The 25240-nt window shown below is 39.5% G+C and overlaps 1 protein-coding gene across 2 annotated transcripts in view; it reads left to right on the forward strand.

The window, feature by feature from the left end:
* The window catches only part of LOC147034564 (rab11 family-interacting protein 4-like), an 84563-nt gene that overhangs the window by 53915 nt on the left and 5408 nt on the right, over nucleotides 1-25240 (forward strand). For both annotated transcript variants that reach the window (XM_085885352.1, XM_085885362.1), the window contains 6 exons: nucleotides 14484-14587; nucleotides 15238-15378; nucleotides 19402-19483; nucleotides 20204-20341; nucleotides 22204-22350; nucleotides 22479-22622. In XM_085885352.1, coding sequence (XP_085741478.1) covers nucleotides 14484-14587; nucleotides 15238-15378; nucleotides 19402-19483; nucleotides 20204-20341; nucleotides 22204-22350; nucleotides 22479-22622 — 756 coding nt within the window. The remainder of the gene's footprint in view (nucleotides 1-14483; nucleotides 14588-15237; nucleotides 15379-19401; nucleotides 19484-20203; nucleotides 20342-22203; nucleotides 22351-22478; nucleotides 22623-25240) is intronic.

Raw genomic sequence — 25240 nt, forward strand, 5'->3', positions numbered from 1 at the left:
CTTTTTTGCCAGTGACACTCCAAGGTATTTCACTGCTGTGCCACAATCTCTGCCTGGTATAGGCCAACTCTGCTTTGCTATCCATGTGCACTTAGTCTTTAATGTAACATATGGGTTTATTTTTTTTTATTTTTTTTATTAATATCCTGATTCATCATTTAACTTCGTCCTGCTAGATCCGTCCATACATGTTTCGTGTCCGTGCCTCTTTATTTCAATAAATTATATATATATATATACACACACACACGCATTAAAATAATTTGCATGCCTGCTCCAACAATCTTTCTCCTGCACATCACTCATCTTGATGACATTGGCAAAAATCCCTAAGGTTGTAAATTAAGTTAAAATCCTGAATAGCATTGCTCGCCATACCGATAAGCTGAGTGACTGATCAAATTGAGCTACAAGCTCTGCCGTCTTTCGCGTTTCCTGCCATGTGCCATTCGCCTCTGCGTAACGATATTCAAGAAGTCCCCCTTCCCCGTATTGTGCGACTCCTGTCGTGCTTCAATATTTTCTGAAGCTTTTTGTTAATAATAGCAATAAGAGAACTGAGTAAAAATAAATAAAATAATAATAAACATTTGCAATGACTTGGTTGTATTTGCTACAAATACGTATGCCTGTGCACAATTGAAAATATGATGGTAAAGCGTGTTTACAAAAAGATTCACCTTTCCCTCGGTTAACTCGGTGGTATAACAAGTCATCCTATTCCTTATGCGTTATTGGATGTATCGGGTCTCGATGTTTGAATTTCAATAAATACCAAGTACCCTTCTTGCTGTAATTGATGTCTGTAAAGTGGAGTTTTGTGGTTAACAACAACGTGCCTTACTGTGATGAATGCATGTGGTTTTATGCTTTGGCTTTAACTTGTACATTATGCCAATTTATGTTTGAGTGATTTTGTTACAGCAAATATTTAAGATCTGAACAACGTCCTGCTCGTGTCTAAAAGTCATTGAGCCATTCATCTCTTCCTGGTAAAATAAGGACATGTTTATCAGTTGAAATTGCATTCAAATTTTACTCTGCTCAGAATCGCTGTTTTGAGATTGCATTGGGCAGAGATAAGCCGCCACATCCTGCCAAGATCCCGGAACTGATGATGTCACTCCCATACTAACTTCATTCTTAGATTGTGCATTCTCACAAATATTGTGCATTTTATAAGAATAACAGTGATTTCTTGATCACTGTTTTATCCAGGGAGGTGCTGCCTACAACTTTAACACACTACTTAATTGGTGTGAAGGTAAACAATGGGTGTAGGCCACGTGTATTCAAAAGTTTCAAATTCCAAGGACATGTTGCAAAGGCAGCTGTGTGAATATGTAACTCGGATCAATGGCGGTGACTGCGTGATCTGGTTTTCAGTAGTAATTGCAAACTCTGTAAAACATGCTTTTGGAATACTTCTTGTTATAAAATTGACAAGTCTGGAGACTGCGATTGTTTACGAGGGGACGCCACGGCAAACTAGCGGGAATTGAGAAAAACGTAAATGATGAAAGTTGTAGTACTCGAAGAGCACTACTTGCATACCAACTTTCATTCGAAACAGTTGAAAACCCTCGGAGCTCGATGCCCAATTTATTGATTTTTTTTTGACATTTTCTAAGTTCATGACCTTGACCTTGGGACGAAAATGAAAAATCTCCGACGGGGTTTGGGCTAACCAAATACTGAAACCCCTGCCGGATTCGACAAACCCCCTCGGAGAAGATGCAACTTGAAATCGGCTACCCCCTAAAAACACATGTTTTTTGGGCGTGGCTCCACCCATAATGGGCGCAGCACGCCATTCTGAGGAAAACACAACTAGATCATGATATAAACCTCCCACCCAAATTTTATCAGGATCGGATCAAAACCCACGGAGCTATGCTCGGGACAGAGACAGACAGACAGACAGACAGACACACATACACACATACACAACAAATATCGTGGTCACTCTGGCTGGCGCTCGTGAACCAATATTTTATTGATTGATTTTATTATATTAGCAGTTAGTATATTACTCTCATTGTTTTCTTTCCAAGCATGTAACTACTCAAAAAGGGTAAACCAAGCTAAGTTTTTATTTTATTTTTTTTTCTTTTGATGGAGCCAGGGCGAGCTTATGTGCATAACCAAATAACAGGAAATCACAAGACCGCACTGGTGGCCAGTATTTAATACATGAGACTGGTATCGGCTTCACATGACCATTGCCTGCTGACCCTTCCTTTTGGAACTCTCCTCTGTGAAGTGGGTGGAATAGAGGCATTTCTTCAAGGTTTCAAATGCACTAACGTTCCCTGCATTGTAACCACTTGGGAATCGCACTTGACAGCTCCTTTTCTTTCAGGAATGGGTGGTGGAGAATCCCTTTACCTCTGTACATTGAGTATTTAAACTTTGAAGCAGTGCACTTCTACCTCATGTCATCCCCCATCCTGACCCTGTAATCTTTATTACCCCCTTCCTCATGAACCCTTCTGAACCTAAACAGTGTTTCCTCTCTGTCTGTCTCTTTTCCTTTCCTGTTTGTTTACTCTATTGCTGGTTGTGCTTATTTGTTGCCCTGCTACTACTGTCAATTTCACATCACTCTTCCATGCGTCTCTCGCACACACACACACGTGTGTGTGTGTGTGTGTGTGTGTGTGTGTGTGTGTGTGTGTGTGTGTGTGTGTGTGTGTGTGTGTGTGTGTGTGTGTATATGTATATATACACGAGAGAGATTGATTCATTCAAAAGTGCATATTGGCCAGAAATTAACCTCAACCTTTCCCTGAATGTACAGTTGAATTTTTATCCTCCACCAACCAACGAAGCTGGCGGGGGATATAGAAATGGGTTCCGTCCGTCATTTCGTTTCCGGAGCTTAACTACAAATCCCCTCAAGATATATTTACGAAATTTGGTACACATATCAAGCAAGTGGTGAACTGGTGCCTTTTGATATTTTCTAATTGATAGGTCACATGGTTTGGCAGCCATGTTGGATTCAAGAAAAATATTAAATAATGTTTTCTCTGGAATCACATAACCCAACGAAGCAAAAATTTGCAACCATCATCTTCCATCATGTCTGCATACATAGGAAAAATTGACGTCAAGTCACATGGTTTGGCGGCTATCTTGGATAGAAAAACACACCTCATCCAATTAACACGAAACTTCACACACGTATTCTACTGGAGGATTGGAGGCAGAATGTAAATTTATTATGTCATAGGTCACATGGTTCATCAGCCATCTTGGATTGAAAATTAATAAATTAAAAAAATCTTCTCCAGAATGGCTGGACAGATTGATATGAGGCAAAATTTCACATACACTTCCCCAAGACATCCTTTCAGAAGTTTGTTAATTTCTAATTGATAGGTCACATGGTTTGGTGGCCATATTGAATTTACCCTAAAACCTTCAAACATCTTCTTCTCCAGAAAGGCTGGTCAGATCAAGGGGAACTTCACATACGTATTGCACACGCTTAGGGAATATAAGTTTGTTAATCCTCATTTACTATGGCGGGCGATATCGAAGACTTTGTCTTCAACGGATGCAAGTTATTTTTTTTAATGAATTACAGAATGAGTGTGTGTTAACTTAGTAATCTTAGGTGCCATAAATATGGTGGATAGAAAAAGTGAAAATGAGAGCCATTAAGAGAAAAGGATGGAAATGTATAAAAAAGTTGCAAAGTTCCACTGTTGGTAGGGAATCAGTTGGGTCTGCCATCCCATGGGAGTTTCTTTTAAGAATTTGACAAAATTATCTAAGTTCACACGAGTGGGTTGTGATCCATAATTTGAGGAGGTAGCAAACCTAACTGCAACATCTTTATTAGCATGACCTTTTTATTTTATTTTATTTTATTTTCCTGACCATTTGCTAACCTTGCCAAAGTTCAGTGTTTTCAGCTGAAATATTTCCTCGAATATTTGTACATGAACTCCAGTTTCCGCCGCTAAGTGTTGCTGTCTTCAACTGCTTCCATTTTAACAATGACGGTAATTGCACCATAACAAGTCATTGATGCTTCCAGAATTCAATGTTGAAAGATCGTAGGACGGCCTGGTCAAGCTTGACTATTTCCACATTCGAGCCTCGTCGATCAAATGTGGACGTGGTTTTGCAATGGTCGATTGGTTCTCTTCACAGAACATTTGTGGAATTATCTAAACTGCCAAATGTTGGCTATTGTCATCTAGTTTTATCACGGAAGGAACCCGGACTTTTGTAAATAAGTAGGATGCTTGGTGCTCAGGGATCTTTATTTAATTTTGTGAAATTAAGAAGTACTCTTCTCTATTTTGGCATGACACTTGTGTTTGTAATTGCATCTTGGGTTAAAGCAACACTATTTTCTCTGTTTTAATGATTCCTGTAGTAGTTTGCAGGATAACTTGGAAGGTATGTGCATTTGCCTTTGAGTTGAGTTGCCTGGGTTTGAATCTGGACTTTGCTATAAACTGTCACTCTTGTCTTTCACATGCATGGCAATGCATCAGTGCGTGCACCATCATTGGAAAGATGTTAAGTTGGAGGATCCGTCTGTCAGCACTTTTAATTGGTGGACGATAAAGATCCCACAGTGCCCCTTTCAAAGATGAGGCGAGTTATTTCCGGCTCCCTGAACAAATTACAAATTTGGGCCTGGCCAGTTGGTTCTTAAAAGATAGGTCAAAAACATTCCCTGGCTGACCCCACAAGAAGATGGGAATAACTGGGGCTGTTGGAATATGATGATGTAATGGGAGTCTTGACACCTGTAAGATCATGCTTAAAAAGGTTTGTTTGTTTATTTATTTATTTTTTCTTCAATTTCTGTTTTTGCAAAAAAAATATTTACATTGTCAAAAAATGCATTATATTTGACTTTTTTTTTAACCCCTTTGTCTCAAAGTATCCTTCCTCCTGTGAGCAGCTGGTAATTTCCTCCACCACTGAAGGTGAAGGAGGTTATGTTTTCACCCCTTTCTGTCTTTGTTTGTCTGTTTGTCTGTTTCTGTGTCTGTGTACAGGATATCTCAAAAAGTTGTGGACAGATCTGGATGAAATTTTGTGGACAGGTTAGTTCGGTGTGTGACGAGGACAAACTGATTAGATTTTGCTGAAGATCCGAATCTGGATACGAGAATTATTTAATTTTTTTAAGTGATACTTCACCATTGAGAGATGGGGCCCAAAAACGATATAGTACTGTATAGCATGATATTTCAAAAATGTATTGGGCCTGATATGTTCTTGTGGATCAGGCATTGCATGGTGGAGATATGCGCTCCACAGAGTGCCCTTTTAGTTTATTTCTGTGTCCATTACTGTAACCTTTATCTGTGTTTTTATTTTTATTAAAAAAAAAAAAAACCTGTGTTACTTGCTGCTTTCAGCATTGCAAAGTGTTGTTGCTGTATACTCTTGTTTTCTATTTGAATTCCAGAGCTTTGGATTTACAGAGCTCATCTTTGTGTTTCCTTCCTGTCACATAGTGTTATCCAAATAACCCCACACTATTCTTGTTTACGTTAACATTCACCCTCATACAAACTTTCATCGTTGCGCATGGAGAATAGCAGTTCTGTCGGCTTGTTTTGTGTCCAAGCTCACCTTCGTGCTTCGGTCTAGGCCTGTCGACTGTGCATCTCTGATAAAGTTACTTAACGACTCCCTGAAGGTATAATTGACAGTTTTGTGATTTTGTTAATGCCATCACCACAATGTTCTGTTGCCATACTCCCCAATCATACTTACCTGATGACAGTGATGTAGGAATGGTCTCTCTCTTGCTGGATTTGAACTTTAATCTGACATTTGGTGAATTAAGTTAATAATGTTGTTGGTAACTAGAGCAAAGTTGATGGCACGTCATCGCAAAGTCAAAAGATTGCAAAAAGTTCCACCAGGAATGACCCAATATCAAGTTTCGAGTTGAAATATTTTCCTGTTTTGACCCCTGTGACCCTGGGGCATGAATTTGGGGTCAAAAAAAATCATTACATGTTGATTGCATATATAAAGTTTAATTTTAAAATGTGCCTTGCATTTGTTTTGGTTTTTGACCCCACCCCAGGGAACACACATTTACACACACAGTTAGTGTCTTGTGTCAGGCCAACCATAATTCAAAGAAAGATGCAGGGATGGTTTCACATGATCATTTATTGTGACCATACTTTTTGGAGGAACATCCTGACATCCTTTTTACATGAAAGAAGTTTTTATTACTTGTAAAATAAATAAATTAATTAATAATTAAAAAAACAAAAAACATTAAGGCTTGAAAGCAAAGCAAATGTGATGAATTTATTTTGAATTGATTTCACTCCAATGTCTAATGGATGACATTCTTCCTTGTTTTAAATGGATAACTTCCAACTGGTGATTTTTTTTATTTTTATTTTATTTTTACAAACACCGAGAAACCGTACCAGGGACTTCAGTATTCGTATTTGTAGTCTGTCCAAAGGCAGTTTCTTTGCAAGGGTTATACTGAGTGGTTTGCCATTGCCTTCCCAGCAGTAGTTGGAGCAGGAATTTTGAATTTGTTCTTGGTGCCGGCGATAGCTCGCCTACTCTTAGCAAAGGTCACTGGGATCTTTCACGTCCATCAACTAATGATGATAGATGGGACGCTCAATTTAACATCCATCTGAGGGACAGCACACACATTGATGAATCGACCTGCCTGTGAAACATGGGTGAGTTTATAGGTGGGTCATGATTCAAACCAAGGCTTGGATGGCTTTGAGGTGAGTCTGTATACCTCTTGGCCATCCTGTCATCCCAGACTTCAACATATGAGTTTGTAATAAATAGCTCCAGAATCTTTGACGAGTTGATTGTCATCTTTGTTTCATTCTGCCCTGCTCCTGATTGGAGCTGCTTGTATTTTTACCATTGCCAAAGGAGATGAAATTGTGTCTGTGTCTGTCTCTCTTGTTTTTGTTTTTCTGCACAGAACTTTAGTGTTTTTCTCCAACCAATTGTCAGATTGAGAATTTTTTGCCGTAGGAGCGACGACTCGTGTGCAGAGACATGACAGAAGTACATAGACGCCTTAAATTTATTCATTTCATCTGTATAAAGCAAGTTTTACTCAGTGATTTGTACTAATGTTCAACTATTTATTTGCAGAAACGAGTTATTGAGTCATGTATGACAATTAACTATGCCTCAAACCCAGGGCGCACACGACCTTTGCGATTTTCAGAGGACGAATTGTTGGCAAATTGGAAGGTGGAGTCAGCTAGCATCAGATAGCTCAGAACCTTGACATTCCATGTTCTGCGGTCAATCGGGTGATTGTGCAATTCACCAGCGAAGGCAAGGAATCAACAGCTTCCCATTCTGGTCGATCTGGGTCCTCAGAAAGGTGTCTTCAAGCTGTCAAGTGATCTGTTGAGAACTCTCCGTTGCAAGGCAACAGATGTTGCAGAGGAGGTTCAAGTTAGCTAAAGAACTGCCATGCGGTACTTTCATCAACTGAGTTACGATGGGAGAACAGCTCGGAGAAAACTTCTTCTTAGACCAGCCAAGGTTCAAAGGAGAAAGAAGTGGGCTGATGTGATGGCAAACAGACCCTTGGAGTTTTGGCAAACTGTCATTTTTTTCATACGAGTCCCAATTTTCTGAAAGTGGGTGTGTATCGTTTGGAGACTTCCCAGTCAACAATTATCTTTGAACCAATTGCAGCCAACTGTCAAACACGGTGGGTTTTTCAGTGATTGTGTGGGTATCACCTGGAGTGCTGGTCAGTCAGAGCTTGTGGAGTGTGTTGGCAATATCAACACTACTATACGCATTTCTATCCTCGAGGATGGATGTCTCCCAGTCTTCTCCACTGGTCATATGGTCAAAAACAACACTTCATGGAAGATGGAGCTGCATTCCACACTGCAAAGAATGGCAGAACAGAAATGGGATCAAGCGACACTCATGGCCAAGTCTGTCTCCTGAAATGAATCCCATTGAACACCTCTGGGCCATGTTGGATTGAGCTGTGCTGAAAAAGTCCAGGAAGCCAACATCATGGGCAGAATTGCTAAACCTTTTGTGGGAAGCCTGGGCAGAAATCTCACAAGAGAAAATTTCAGAACTCATTAGTTCTATGCCTGAAAGAGTAAAAGCATTGAAATCTGCAAATGGCAAGTCAAATGTTCTTCAAATGTGCAATAAAATATTCTTTTAAAATCATGGTGTCCATTTACTTCTGTCATGTCTTTGTAGAATGTTTTATTGATTGTCATAGGACACGTGGTGTGGCAGCCATGTTGGAAAAACAGAAAAACTTTGGACCTCTATCTCTGAAACTGCACCAAGGAAAAAATTGGAGCTTGGCTCATGACAAGAACACAACATGAGGGATAAGTGTGATATTTTATGACGTCATAGGTGCCTTTGTTATGATATCATAATTGCATATGTAGAATGCTGCATCTGATCAGTATGCAAAATTTTGAGGGTTGTCTAGGGATAAAATTGTCCACGAAAAAAAAACATTACATCAGTCACGTGATTTGGCAGCCATATAGTTAAAAAAAAAAAACACACAACCCACAAAATCTTTTTCTCTGAAGTGGCTCAACAGTTCGAGGTGAAACTTTACACGTACGACGGCCTATCCATGAGGAACAAAAGGTCCACACATATGCTCCATGCCCAAAAGTATGTGGACACCTCATCAAACATCTCATTCCAAAATCATGGGCATTAATATCGAGTTGGTCCCCGCTTTGCTGCCATAACAGCCTCCACTCTTCTGGGAAGGCTTTCCACTAGATGTTGGAATGTTGCTGCGGGGATTTTTGCTTCTATTTAGCCACAAGAGCATTCGTGAGTGCAGGCACCGATGTTGGGCGATGAGGTCTGGCTCACAGTCGGCGTTCCAATTCATCCCAGAGGTGTTCGATGGGGTTGAGGTCAGGGCTCTGTGCAGCCCAGTCAAGTTCTTCCACACCAATCCTGACAAACCATTTCTGTATGGACCTCGCTTTGTGCACGGGGGCATTGTCATACTGAAACGGGAAAGGTCCTTCCCCAAACTGGTGCCACAATGGTGGAAACACAGAATCATCTCGAATGCTATTGTATGCTGTAGCCTTAAGATTTCCCTTCACGAGAACTAAAGGGCCTTGCCCGAACCATGAAAAACAGCCCCAGACCATTATTCCTCCTCCACCAAATTTTACAGTTAGCAAGTCGTGTTCTCCTGGCATCTGCCAAACCCAGATTCGTCTGTCAGACTGCCAGATGGTGAAGTGGGATATTACCTTTCCAACGTGGGATGATTCATCACTCCAGAGAACGTGTTTCCACGCTCCAGAGTCCCATGGTGGTAAGCTTTACACAACTCCAGCCAACGCTTGTCATTGTGCATGGTGATCTTAGGCTTGTGTGCAGCTGCTCGGCAATGGAAACACATTTCATGAAGCTCTCGCTGAACAGTGCCTGTGCTGATGTTGCTTCCAGTCAGTTTGGAAGTAGTGAGTTTTGCAACCGATGACAGATGCTTATTCCGTGCTACGTGCTTCAGCACTCGGCGGTCCCATTCTGTCAGTTTGTGTAGCCTTCCACTTTGCGGCTGAGCTGTTGTTGCTCCAAGACGTTTCCACTTCACAATCACAGCACTTACAGTTGACCGGGGAAGCTCTAGCAGGGCAAAAATTTGACTAATTGACTTGTTGGAAAGGTGGCATCCTGTGATGGTGCCATGTTGAGTCATTGAGCTCTTCAGTATAGCCCATTCTACTGCCAATGTTTGTTTATGGAGATTGCATGGCTTTGTGCGTGTTTTTTTTCAATACACCTGTCAGCAATGTTTGTGGCTGAAATAGCCGAATCCACTAATTAGAAGTGGTGTCCACATACTTTTGGCCATGTGGTGTTTGGCAGCCATATTGTATTGGAGAAAAATATTAAATAACATTTTCTCCGGAACTGCTTAATCAATCGACATGAAACGTCACAATTATGATCTCGTCGTGATGCGGAATACATGTTTAAAATTTCAACTTGATCGGATGCATGGTCTGGCAGCCAGATTTTTTTACTTGCGAAATCTAAAGATTTCGCAAGTGTATTGATGACTTCCGTTTCTGTTTGTTTGTTTGTAGGCACGATAACTCGAGAACGGAAGAAGCTACCAATGTCAAATTACACCACGTGATTCAGGAGGGTGATGGCTTGTGCTGATTAGATTTTGGTCAAAATCGGTCAAAGGTCAAGGTCACAGTGAGGTCAAATTCGGTTTTTGATGGTTTGGTACAGATAACTCGAACGGAAGAAGCTACTAATGTCAAATTACACCATGTGATTCAGGAGGGTGATGGCTAGTGCTGATTAGATTTTGGTCAAAATCGGTCAACGGTCAAGGTCACAGTGAGGTCAAACATTAGATTTTTGATGGTTTGGAACAGTCATCGTAGAAACTTCTGGTTTGCGTCGCTACCTTCTCTAGAGACAGCTTTTATTCGACAAGGTCAGAGGTCAAGTTGACGATTTCGTAAGTACCAGTCTATGACTGCTTGTTTGTTTGTTTGTTCTGGGTTATATATATATATATATATATATATATATATATATATATATATATATATATATATATATATATATATATATATATATATATATATATATATATATATATATATAATTATTTTTAATAAGGCTCACCTGGCTATGTCTGAATAGGTTTGAGAGTAGAGTAGCAGCAGCTAAAATGCGGATCCTATCCAGGTTCCTCCTGATGACTTGATCTTTGCCTTTTTTTACCACTCAGCCCGAATTGGGCTAAGGGGTATTGTCGTCACAGGCGTTGTCCGGCCGGCGTCTGTCAACTTTTGGTTTCCGTCAATTTCGAGAACGCCTTGTCCGATTTAAATCCATTTTTGCAGGGTATGTTGGGGTTGAGTAGAGGAAGGTTCCTTTCAAAAATGGGCGCACTGCGATTTTCAATGTTGCCTCCATGGCAGCCATCTTGAAATTGGTTTCCGGACAATAACTTGAGAACGGCTTGACAGATTGATTTTATTTTTTATTTTATTTTGCGAAGCAAAAATAAATGTCAAATGACCATCACAGATGGGGTGCTCTGCTTTTCTTTTCTTTTTTTTCTTTTTTTTTTCTACTTGCACTTGATCTGGTGTGTGTGTGTGTGTGTGTGTGTGTGTGTGTGTGTGTGTGTGTGTGTGTGTGTGTGTGTGTGTGTGTGTGTGTGTGTGTGTGTGTGTGTGTGTGCGTGCCGTGCTGCGATTTTTCAATATGGCCACCATCTTGAAATTGGTTTGCGTCAAGGGGCTGAGGGGTTACGCCCGCTTTGCGGTGCTATTTTTTTCTTGTTCGGGTTCCTTTTGATTACTCCAATGCAAGACTGTACTTATTTGGTCTTCCATTTAATTTGAATTGAATTTATTTTAATTCAATTTTAAATTCAATTGAACAATAATTTTAAATAAACGTCATGGGTCAGTCAGGTGTCCAATCAAAGTGGACATCTTGGTACCCAGTCGTCACTGTCAGCAGTTATAAAGTGGCAGTCCGAATTATGTCTCATAATTACTTAACACACCAGTTACCCAAATGCCACACAAGATGCACCACACAAAACAAGTCCTGGTGATGGTTTACATTCTCTGATTGCTCTTTTTCTTGTTGTTTTTTTTAATTTTTTTTGGATCACTTGGCTGTTGACCATCTGGTGCACAATATCTCAGGAAACGTTTGTGTCATTTACAGCCGCATGCCTTTCAACAATGACGCATGTAAAGCTTGCTCTGATTTGCCCTTTGCAACCACACAGGGAGATAGGGATTCTGACACAAATGGCAATTATTATTTGTGCTGAAGCTCTAGTCTTCATTAAAATAGCATCCTGTGGTGAAGACAATATCTGATGAAGATAATACATTTATTGATTAACTGATGTTCTGATGTTTCAAACGATGTCAATGTCTTTGAAAAACACTCTTTTCACAAGTTGTAGCAGCAACTTGATGTCGATGTTTCAAACAGTTTTTTTGACATGGCTGAAAAGTGGATTGCTGTCTGTTGTAACTGATTTGAGGTCCCAGTCTCTGGGTGTCGTGGGATAGTGCTTGCATATGATGAAGACATTGCAGTGGTGCACTTAAGATTGCATGTGACAACAGTTCTGTCTGATGCATTGGTCGGGCAAAAGCAGCTTGTATTGTAATGAGTTGATGCAATAAACAGGAGAGGTTTAATGGACCAATCTGTTTATAAAAGACTCAGATAAAGCTAGACCTGAATTACGTTTAGTGTTGGTGAGAATGATTCTGGAATGGTTGAACAATGCATACCATACTGACATAAAAGATGTTTTAGCAATACAGCTCAATTATAATCCCTGATGTCGAGCTACAACACTGTAAAGCATAGTTTATCTTTTTTTATGCTTGAGCCTTGCCTACCCATCGCTTTGCTGATGGTTTTAATCGAAAGGCAGTATGTTGTACTTTACATCCATATTGCATGTCGACCTGTGAATCTGAATGAAGATTTAAAACTAAGTGAAATGTGTGGAAAAGGGATCTTTTATGACGTTGCTGCTGTTTGTGTGATCCTTCTGGGTACTTTTTTTTTTTAATATTGCTCCAAGAAATATTATTTTGTACAATTTTTTTTGTTCTGTGTCCTTCCAAGGGTTCCTGCTGTCAGAGTAATAAATGTTATCGTTGGAACCGCTGCATTATGCCCCCCTTTTCATGCTGCTTCTTCCCTCCAAGAAAGAGGGCTTTCAAAGCAGAAATCTTTATGATGAAACCAACACACATTTTTGGTCCAAGTAAATCTATGGTACCCAATTTCCAATGGTTTTCCAACCAAGTAACTCGATTATTACCTTTCCAACGGTACAATTGTTATTGTTATACGACAGCAGGAATTTATTGAAGGAATAAATTTGAATTGAAGGAATAAATTGAATTAATTTTAATTCCATTCTAAATTCAATTGAACAATAAAAAAACGTCATGGGTAAGTCAGGTGTCCAATCAAAGTGGACGTCTTGATACTCTGTCATCACTGCCAGCAGTTATAAAGTGGCAGTTCTAGTTATGTCTATCATTAATTACATAACACAGCAGAAAACAAGTCCTGGCGACGGTCTGCGATCTTTGATTACTCTTTTTCTTATCATTGTTTTCGGGATTATACGGGGGTCAGAGGTCAAAATTGGTTGAAAAATGAAGGTTTTGCCTTGCCAAACAAAATCTTTACCACATTGCCCACAGACCAAAACAGGTAGACATAAGCCTGGTGTCTGGATCTTTAAAAATAAAAAAAATTTCTGGAGTTGGAAAAGGTTTGTGTTCAGACCGGTCATGATCATTTGATGGATGGCCTGATCTGACCTCTCATCTATTTTGCTAACCAGTAAACCTCATGGCCATCTGTCTTGTGCAATCAAATTTCTCTGCATTTGGGTTTACATTGTAATATTTTGTGATGTTCAATGACTGATTAAGTGGTCACCTGTTCGATGTGACCATTTGGCAATCCTGTTTGCATTGACCAATATTTTGTTGTACTAGTTTTTGTTTTTCCATTAATTATTTCTGTTCCAATTTCTAAGGTTTTTCAATAGGGCAGTTTCAAATTTACTTAGATTTTGACCTTTAATTTGTCACAACATAGGAATGATAATTTATCGGTGCTCGATGCATCTGCTCCAAACAAGAGCTCCTTCTGTGGGCCTGTGAATTCCACATCCATGAAACGAATATTTTATGATGAACCTCATGAATTCATGTACCAAATGTACAATTTTTATTATTATTATTATTCATTTTTTTTTTAAGTGGATCATTACCTTTGGATGTTGATAATTTCAATGTTATGTTGTTGCATATCGGTCACTCTCCTGCCTAATTGTAAAGTAAGTGTATGGCATACGAGTCAATCTGCCTTACAAATGCTGCTGAACAAATTCTGCCATACTTGTATGCCAATATTTTAGAGTGAATGTGGGACTTGTCTGGCAATTAGAGCACAACCCAGATTCACAGCTGCTGGTATGCTGTCCTGATGTCCAGTATATGGGATGCGGATGGTGAAGGAATTAAATGAGCAATGGAATGAGGATAAAAACAGCATTCTAACAAATTGCCTGAAATGTCAAACTTTGATGGAAAGTTGAAATACTACATTGGAATGGCAATAGTGATGAAGAAAAAAACAAGACATGGGAGGGTGGTGTTGTATCTTTGTTGATGAGGATCTGATCATGTATACTTGCTCTTTCCCATTTCTGTTTTCCTTAAACCAAAAGGAAAAAATTTGGATTGATTAAACTTATGAGGAAGAATGCACCTTCGTTTTGTGTCTTTTGCAAGTTCATAAATGCATAAGGTAAATTTTGAAATAAAAACAACATCCTTGAATATTAGGCCTTGAGGATCTGTAACCTGCTCCTTTATGCATTCCTTGTCGTGTCGCTAATGGCTTCATTGTCTTCATGTCAGCTGAGCAAATTGGAGAGGAAGGTCTCTGAATTGGAATCCGATTCTGTTGAGAGTGAAGGCATTCAAAACCGGCTGGCACATGAGAACAAACAGCTTGTCCTCAGGTAGGTGATGCAATGATCTTGGAATTTTGCAGCTGGATTAAGTGTGATTTTAAAAAGTGTCAGGACTGTGATGTTAAACATAAGAAAAAAACGATTTGATACGAACTTCTCAAAGTGCAATTGCTTTGCAATGTCATCAGATTAGTCTTTTATTTATATATATATATATATATATATATATATATATATATATATATATATATATATATATATATATATATATATATATATATATATATTCTGTTCAGTTTGGGGCCAATGTTTTGGTAATGCTGCATTTTCAAAGGTCGCATTTTGGTGCCCCTCACAAGTTGCCCAGGGGGCATCGAGAATTGACTGCAATGTGTTTTCTGGTGTTGCATTTAAATCGTACTGTGAAGGGCAGGCATATTAACCCTTCCATATTTGAAGGTTGTTAATGACCCAGCTGTGTTTTTACTGCCATTCTTGTGGGGATGTGATTATTCTCCTGATACTGGCTTTGATTCTAAAAGCCTGAAATTAAGATTGCCTTACTGAGGTGTTAATCAAATGTCCTCACTGCGTGGTGGCCACCATCCATTCTTCATGTTATCATTTTGTTCCACCGATTCTTTGGAGTTGATGAAGTTCCCCTTTTCCGCTTCGTCATGCCCTCTTTAAATGAGCAGAACACACGAGTTGGAGGAACAGTTGAAAGAACAGGAGAGTGGTGCACAGGAGATTGCAGTAGAGGAAGAAAGGAAGCATCGAGAAGCTCTGCTCAAGTTTGAGAGGGATGCCGTGGAAAAAGCCTGCAGCATGACTGCAAGGTGATTCATCTGTTTGCTGGGCAACCTGATACTATGCCTCGTATTCTGTGATACCTAGACTAGTGTCGGTGAAAACTATTGGTCGTTCTTTGTTACTTCTGCCACCGAAGGTGAAGGAGGTTGGTTTCACCCCTCTGTCTTGTTGCTTGCAAAATCAAAGATTTTTCAAATATATTGGTTTGTCGGATTTTGTTATTCTGTTTGTCTGTTTGTCTAGTTGTTTGTTTATCGCCTACACGTCACAATTTTAAACTGATGTTCACGAAACTTCACCACGTGGTAGAGTTTGTCATAAGGAAGAAGCCTATTGTTTGATGTCAAAAGGTTAACATAGGTGAAAAGTCAACAAATATTTCAAATTTCTAAAATCATTAATTTTCATCTGATATTAACAAGAAATTTTAAAAATAATTTTCATTTCAGCTTACCGAATTCATCCACCAATTATTTTTGAGGACAACCTCAGCCAAAAGGTTGACAGCCCAAGATCAACCATGAAGGTTGTATTTCTAAAATCCTCAATTTTCATCCAATTGACTTGAAATGTGAAGAGGATTTATATTTCAGCTCGCTGAATTCAACCAACCAATTATTTTTGAGGTCAACATAGACCACCTCAAGGTCAAACTTCTAAAAACAAATTTTCATCCGATTGATCTGAGCTTTGATTAAGATTGTCAATTTTAATCTTAATGAAATGGACAATAATTTGATGTATCCATGGCAACCTTTAGAGAGGTGGAGGGTTTTGCAAATATTATGCTCTGCTTGGACACGTGGACACTTGGACAAATGAGTTATCGAAGGATCCAGATGAAACTTGGTGGACACGTTAGGTGTGTGTTAAGGAAGAATTGATTCAATTTTGGTGAACATCTGAATCAGATAATTTTTTTAAGTGATTCTTCACCATTGAGAGATGGGGATAAACTTAATATATCACACGATATCTCAAAGTTGTGGACGGATTCGGATGAAACTTGGTGGACAGGTTGGGGTGTGACCACGACAAATTGATTCAATTTTGGTGAAGATCTGGATGTGAGCATTATCTAACTTTTACCATATGAGAGATAGAGCCACAAACGAGATATATATATATATATATATATATATATATATATATATATATATATATATATATATATATATATATATATATATATATATATATATATATATATATATATATATATATATATACATACACACACACATCATGATATTTCAACAATGTAATGGGCCCAATATGTTTTTGTGGATCAGGCATTACGTGGCGGAGGTATGCGCTCTACCGAGTGTCCTTCTAGTTTTACCTGTATTGATATTATTGAGCCACTGGGTGGCAGTCCTGTGCTCTTATTCGCTGTCCTTCGACGAATCCAATTTCAAATAGACTATTAAGAGGGAAAATTTACACAGGGCCAGTCATTAATGTTTTTGTTTGGTTTGATTTGTATTGTTTTGAAGTTGGACTATTGACATTTTGGGCAAGCAATTTCTTCACAATGCCTATATAAATGTCCGAGCTTTTACAATCGCCACAGGCGAGGATCCACTCCCCTCGCCCCCATTATACACAGGCTTTTAGTCTCTGTATACGAGGTTACCAAATGGTAGGATATATCGGTGTAATTTCAATCGAATAGCATTTGGAGACTTGTGGAAAAGCCTTTTAGGGCCAACCAGGCAGTGAATAACCGTTTCATGAATGCTTTTCCTACCGTGGTGGAAATTGTACTTCTATGAGGATTGCAATTTGCAGTGTTTGAATGACATTTATTGGGGAAACTTGGTGGGGTGTAGGATTGTGGGTGGGGTGGGGTAATATCGGTGTCGACTGTTTTGGAGGTTATGAATTATCCACCACCTGTGCTTGACACCCAGCTGCAAGTAAAACGCACAAAAGGAAAAAGTTTGCGTTTCAGTAAATCATATCAGGCATATGTAATGTTATGCTCCTCACAAAAAAAAAAATCAACATCAACACCTTTTAAAATGCAAAATAAATGATTGATTCAGAGCTCCTAAATTTTTGTCACGTGCATGTATGCAACAGCTGTTGAGGAAAACACCCAATGAGGAAATTGGACGTGCAACATGTAATGTGATAATGATTCTCTCCTTAACTGAGCAAATCACCTCTCTCATGCAATCTAGGTACAGGTCCATACACGATCCATGTCGACCTTGAGAAATTGGCCAGCCATGTACTCCAAGTCTGTGTAGGAATTGCTGAGCATCATTTCACACCAAATGAGGTTGCTCATGCCACCGAGATGGTTCAAAGCGGGTATTTTGCACAAGTTGTGTTTGTACTCGGACTGCCATGGCTTCTCAGTAGAGTGTGATTATTTCAATGGCACTGACATGGTATCATCAGACTGGCCATTTCATGTTCATGGAGAGACCTTGTTCAGGTCATCCAATCCTTCGTGAGAATTATCTTGTCAACATTAATGGTTGGAGTGCCCGCTCTGAGTCTGGGAGGTCGGCGGTTCGAACCCTGGCCGAGTTGTACCAAAGATTAAAAAAAATGTTATGTGCTGCTTGATGTGGCATTTAAAAAGGAGGGAGCACTGACAAAAAACAACCATGGGTTGCAATCATTGTGCAGGCTTTGAATGGCCTAGTGACCTGCATTGAAGTTCCTTGTCAGAACTCACATTATAATCCACTATTGTATTATGGTGCAGCATATACAGTGCAGTATTATAACCTTCCCAGAAAGAACCACTTAATCTCTCCAGAAATACCTGCAATCAAATGTTGCCTCAGACAGTTTGGCAGAGACTTCATGCCATTGGTATAAGGTCGAGAAGACCAATACTCCACAATGTGCAATGGGTGACACATCGCCATTTTCTTTTCACCAATGAGTCGATTATGCCCAATATTGATAACTAGACAGAATATAGAGTCTGAAGGCAAGTTAATTATGCTAACTGTGCCATTAAGCATCACAATTGGCTTGTAAGGGATTGGTGGGGGAAAAAAAGGTGGGGGGGAGGGGCAGCTTCATGGTTTGGGCAGGTATTTAAGTTGTCTGAAAAACTGATCTTGTAATCATTTGGGAAGATGCTGCGACATGTCAAATACAGAGATTAGGTCGTTGGGACTTTAGTCATCCCTCTGGCACAACAGTGAGATCCTAATTTCATCTTTGTGGATGACGATGCCTGTTCCTCCTTGTGTACATGTGGCCAATGCTGCACTTCTGGACCACATCACTTGAATGGATCAGCCGACACCATCTCCGGGCTTGAATCCCAATAATCATGCTTGGGACTACTGAGGGAGACGTGCTTATGGACACCCAATACAACAACAGTCTCGATCGACTGGAAGTCAAATCCTGGTCGAGGTTTTCTGCAAGAATCTTCGGCATTGAAGGAAATGTACTGATGAGAAGAACAAGAATTATACAATCTCGAACAGCAAACACTGAATCTTTGCACCGCACCTGGATCCACCCCTCATTACCTCATGCCAGGATATATCTCATTTTGTATCATGAAATATAAGCTTTTATTATGTTTTTCTAAGATAAAAAAAAAATGCTGATATAGTTGTATTTTGCTTTATAATGTACAGTTTCCACCACCGGCAGGGCAGAACGACTTTCCAAATCTCTAATATCGACTTTTGATCCAAAGTTCATTGCTACCATTCCTGGAATTGTTCTAAAAGATGTAATTTTGCCTCCTCACTGTGCTTCGACTTCGACCAGGTTATTTCTGTCATGTTTCTTTGATGGCTGTCATATTTATATAAAAGAAAAAGAAAAAATGTCAGACTTTTGAAATGAATGAATTACTGCTTGTGTACAACAGGATTGTTTTGGTGTACATCGTTGTCATTGATGTCTGTTTTGATTTATACACAAATGATGTACTCATGTAAAGGTTTATATATCTATTTACTTTTCAGTTATCCAGAGTTTGAACCCAATTCCCTTTTTCTCACCCTCCCCGCACCAACTGTTTTTTTTTGTTGTTTTGTTTTTTATTAACCGTTCATCAGGATACAACAGTTGGACGATGATAACGCAGATCTCTCGCTGTCTGTTGGGTATCTCAAAGTACACAACCAGAAACTGGAAGAGGTTTGTACTAAATCCTACTTTTTGTCTCTGTTGGTCACTTGAGAAGGAAATGAGACCATCCACAAAGGGGCCCTTTTGCCATTTTTAAAGCACATGGTATTATTTGGCTTTGGAACAATCTGTAGAGGATTGGGGACTCTACTTTTTCTGACGGCTTATGATGCACTTTCCTAGACAACTATACTTGTAGATGTCCTCATGATTCTTCTTTCTGCTTCTGGGTGTAGTTTGATTACATAAATGGCTAAACCATAGCCATTATGTTTGTGTGGTTCGGCACAAATCCCCTGCAAGCTTCTCCCAAATGCTGTGATTACTTCTTTGGGATCGGAACTGACTAAATCTCTTACCGTTTTTTTTTTTTTGTTTTTTTGCTTTGTCCTCTGAACTTCAGGAATGCATGTCTTTATCTTCCTGCTGCTATGCAGAATAAGCCCTTGAACCACAGTTGTCCACTCTTTACTCTATTGGGCTCGATGTTGTGCTTCTTCCATAGTCATTCCACCATCGATTATATCCTTCTCCACTGTTTGCTTCCATCTCGTTCTTGGTCTTTCCATGAGTCTTCCACTGTTCATTGTACTTTGGCATGTCCTTTTCCTTTGTCTTTCCTCCTCCATTCTTTCAATATGTCCAAACCATTTCAGTTTGCATTTCCACATTCTCAAGACAAAATAACAGCTGCTTAACCTGTTTATTTTTCATACATTTGGGATACAGACGAACCAGGACCTGCTGGGACGGCTTGAAGGGCTGGCGCGGCGCTTGCAAGATGAGGCCCGCCACACCAAAGAACTATCTGAAATGTTGCATCACACAAGGCAGAGTCACCAACAGGACAAAGAGACAACACAAGAGGTGTGATAATGAACTCTGTTTTGCTCTTCACTCAAGTAAAACATTCAAGTCACAATAGGGAAGGAAGGGAAGTGAATCATTCATAATTTCTGAGGAATAAACTGCCGACTCATGGAAATGAAAACTGATTAATGTTGCGAAAAAAAAAAACTTTTATTGCCTTTGTATTTTTGTCGTTTTTATTACCCTGCGCTCGTGAAGCAAAAAGCGGGTTAAGTGATCAGTCGCATCCATGTGCTGTGCCTACGTACCTGTGCATTTTGAAAATTCATTTTCTCAGCAACCGTTGGTCTGATTGACACAATTTTCCAAATAGGTACGCCACCTCCTGGATAATTTTTTTTTCTCCATAATTATGACGTTAAAGGTCACGTGGTACAGGCACCATCTTGGAAAAACCAAAAAAATTTGCACCTCCATCTCTGAAACCACTCGATAGAAAACATTTACACATGGCTCATTGTCAATTACTCCCCATTGGATAATAAGATGTGTTCATATGTCATCACTTTCTTCATTATGATGTAATTCGACGAGCGCAATGCTCGATTCGATAAGTAATGAAAATTTATTTTCTTTGCGACTCTTCGTCCAATTGACATGGAATTTTGACCATAGGTCCACCTCCTCCCGTAATAATTTATAATAATTATGATGTCGTAGGTCACGTGGTACAGGTGCCATATTGGAAAAAAAAAACTGCACACCTATCTCTCAAACTCCATGGGAAAAATTTTTATTGTGCTCCACGGCTCATCAAGTACTCCTCATGTGGAATAAGATATGTTAATGATGATGTCATGATTCAACAAGTGTAACACTTGATCTGGTCAGTATGAAAAACAATTCTCTGCAATTGTTGAAACTGGTAACCGATCAATGCAAATCTTTAATGAATTGATCAACTACCCATGGGAAATATTGTTTGATAAAAGTGACATCAGTCACTAGTCTGGCACCATTTTGGATCAAAGAAAAAACAACAAAAAAACAAACAAGAGTTGGCTTGCACCAAGTCCTTCTCAAGACTGTACAGGGTAAGTAAGTATTCTATGAATACCATCCAGTTATTTTATAAGTATTTTTGATTCATGGTTTTACCAAGAGCCTACTGTACCACATTTGTTTATTAGATAATCACCACTTGTATTCCGGATTTTGTTTTAAATAAGATTGAGATATTTTATTAACACCAAATAATTTAGCATACTCACCAACAACAAAACTGTCTGCTGCTCAACTTTGATGTGTATATTTGTATTGATGCAGGTTATCATTTTCCTGAAAGCAAAGATGTATTGTGGTTATTGCACAATGACGTACACTCGGATGATTATAAAAGTGATGATGCCATGGGTTGGCATCGAGGGATGGAGATAGATTGCACCTTCATTGCCCCGTTGACTGTGGAGAGAAAAGCGATGTCACAAGATGGTGCCGCAGGCAGTCTGAGTGCTCCGGGAAGTTGTCACTGTGTGTGCGTGTCAGCTCTTGCAGGGTTCTCAGGTTCATGGAAAGAAAAACAAATAATCGTGCAAACACTTTTATTCTATTATGCAAACTAAATTATGCATTTTACCTGCAACAAATCATGTATCCGACTTGATCGAGGTGTAGAACAGAATGTGATTGGTTGAAATGTGTTGTTTTTTTCCCAAGGTCATTGCGACCCCAACAACAATGACAGTATTGTTTTCAAACGCGTCTGCTGATGCATGATGTGCATTTCATACACGTTTTGGCATTAACATGATGGTCAATTGCACTCACAATAAATAGAAAATACCCACAACATGTTGTCCAATTATCATAATTATTGGTATTTCTCATTCGACCACAATGTTGGACCATGTTGATCGCAGGTGATTGAAGGCTTGCGTCGGGAGCTGGAGCAGCTACAGTTGTTGAGGCATGAGACTGACAGAGCACGACACCGGCTTTCTAGCTCGGGTGAAATGGGTCGACCGCATGATTTGGAACTCGAGAATGAGGTTCAACGATTGAAACAGGTGTGGATTAGAAATCGTGGGCAATAGTATATCTCGGAGTTTAGCAGCGAATGTGTGATCATACCAATTGATGGTCCCGAGTGTTTGCTCTGACGTTTTGGTGCTAAATCTGATCCACATAATCACAGGAATTGCGGCGGTTCAAGGAACAGAATGAGGATCTTCACGGGCAGATCATAAGCTTTAGTATCCAGGAAGCCAAATCTCTGTGCTCGACCACACCTCGCTTCCAGTCCCTTGCTGCGGAGATCGATTCTGCTTCCAAGGACGAGGTAAAGCTGCAATGTTTTATGAGCAGTTCAATTTGTGTGAACCTTGAGATCAGACATTCACTCGTTCATTTATTTTAACAATGATATAAGACTTTGTTCACAATGTCTCCTCTACATCTTGGACAAGGACATGAGGATGCATCATTTAAAATAGACTGATCACCACAATCAATGTATAGGTCTTAAACCTGGAATCTCATCATGTGAGGACATTGCTCATGATGCTAACATAAAGTGGACCACTTGTACAATTGTGATCCTTAATTTTATTTTCGAATTTTGCTGCATTGTAGAGCTTTTCCTGACATTGCTGTCATGTTTTGAAGCCATATCCTACAGTCAGGACAGTTGTGTCGATCCGGCTTATTAAAAAGGGCCTGAAGTCCTTCTTTTAATGATTTTATTTTTTTTGTTTTATTGCATCTGCAGAGTCCAAACTGTCCTGAAATGTAAGCGTTATCTACTTTGGCCACTCATTTACTCATGCCTCAAACTGTGCATATGCAAACGCCTTTTTAACATTTTCATGACATATAAATGAATAGATTGGATACAAGCTGGTTATAGATAATGAAGCATAAACCTATTATCCATCTGCTTTAGAAGTGCTTTGTGTGAATTGATAAAGCTGCACTTTAAGCCTTTTATGTGATGTTCATCGATCTTCATAAGCTGACAAACCCCCATGATATCTATTGCATACGGTAATTCCTTTGTCTATTCGCGCTCAAACGTGATCGTGTTTTGTGGTGAACTTCAGATACTTTCCATTCAATCAAAACGAGTGCACGGTTCCACCATATCCAGGCTTAAAGTCCATCAATTCAAAACTAAATCTTCAAAATGTATTGTGGAAATTTATGATTCCATTCATGGAATAGAAAAGATGATTAAAGAAGAGCTGAATTCATAAACTGGTACTTCGTGCTGTGCTGCATCATTAAGTGGTGTCAAAAGTTAACTTGTTCCCGATTTATCTGCTCATATGGCTTTTGTATACCAATCACCCCCACCTCCCATTGCCCTTCATTCTGTTTTCCTACTCATACGTTCCTACTTATTAAACGCTCCTTGTTCATACTTTTCACGTTTTCCCAATGCAGTGATGGTTTTTCCCCTTCCGCTCCGTTGTTGTTTTTGATTTGCCATCTCCATGAGCGTGCATGTGCATGTGCATTCTGTGGTGTTAGTTTTGTCCGTGCTACAGACTGCCAATCGGCAAGTCATAAAATAAATCTGACAGATAAATAGTCCAGCAGCCGAGGGGGGTAACCCTAACATCTGAGTTTTTTTTTTTTCCTCTGCTGATAATTCATCTCTGGGTGCATCTAATGATATCCAGGTGGGTGTGAACCCATCACCCTTGAGCAATTTGAAATATTCAAGATGGCTGCCAAAATCGACGAAAAGTAGAAAATTCATGTTATTTCAGTGTTTTCTGCTATAGACCTATGAGTTTTTGGATGTCATATACATTTTAGGGTCCACTAATTTAAATAAAAAGGGTTTGTGAAGTATTTGCTGTACCGTTACTATAGTAACTACCAATTATAACTACGATTATGTTGGTAAAAGATGGTTAAAACAACTAAATTGCCATAATTTCAAGAAAATGTTTATTGTTGCATTATTTTGTTTTTCTATACATGAACTAATGACAATAATGTTTTGCATAAAATAGAATTAATGAGTAATGAAGTTATGGTAACCATGACAACCAATGAAATTGTGATGTTTGAAATGAGCACTGAAGATGTATAACATAAAACTGCATTTCTGATCCAAGTTAAATGTTTTCAAACTCTTGGATCATGGTGGGTTAAATTTGATTAATAAATTGTTTAATGTGGCCATGGTAACCACAAAAATGTTACAAAGAATGTGTTGTATGATATTTTGATAAATACATTTTTTTTTTTTTTTTTTTTTTTTTTTGTATACCTTGGTCAAGGCTCGTATGAGAGCTAACACACAACTCACAGCAAGGAGGCATGAGACAAGAGGGGCGGGAGTGGAAGGGACAAAACAGTGGGGAACAGACACATTAGGTGAACTGTGGAAGGGAGAGGGATGGGGATGGGACGGGGAAATGGCGAAGAGAAGATGGACATTTCAGGGACTTTCAGGAAGGAAAGCAGGAGAAATGAAGGAAGTGGGCTTGGGTGGATTATCGGGGGGAGAAAAGATCGAGGATTTGGATGGGGGAAGATAAGAGGTGGTGGTGAACAGCTGTTTTGAAAGCCTGGAGGGAAGAATGGGAAAGAATAGAGTGATGAAGTTTATTCCAAAGGTGGGAAAAAAGAGGAATGAAAGAGTGAAGATGAGCAGTGATTCGTGATTTTGGTAGTTTTACCAGAAGGGGGTTGTTGGCGGGCCTTGAGCGCCCTGTGGAAATGTGGTTGGGACAAATCGCAGAGAGAGCAGGGGGGGCAAGGCTGGAGAGGAGTCGGTAGAAGACAGAAAGACCACTGACCAACCTGCGGTGATTGAGTGAGAGGCCCAAAGACTCGGCTTCATTGCGGGAGATGCCGATGATCTTAAATGCCCTGGTTTCGACAGCGTGAAGCCGAGAAAGGTGGGAGGCAGGAGCACCAGCCCAGAGGGGAGAGCAGTACTCC

The sequence above is a fragment of the Eptatretus burgeri genome, chromosome 1 (genome assembly GCF_056783735.1).
Source record: "Eptatretus burgeri isolate ZD-2024b chromosome 1, Ebu_testis_v1, whole genome shotgun sequence".
Taxonomy (NCBI): Eukaryota; Metazoa; Chordata; class Myxini; order Myxiniformes; family Myxinidae; genus Eptatretus; species Eptatretus burgeri.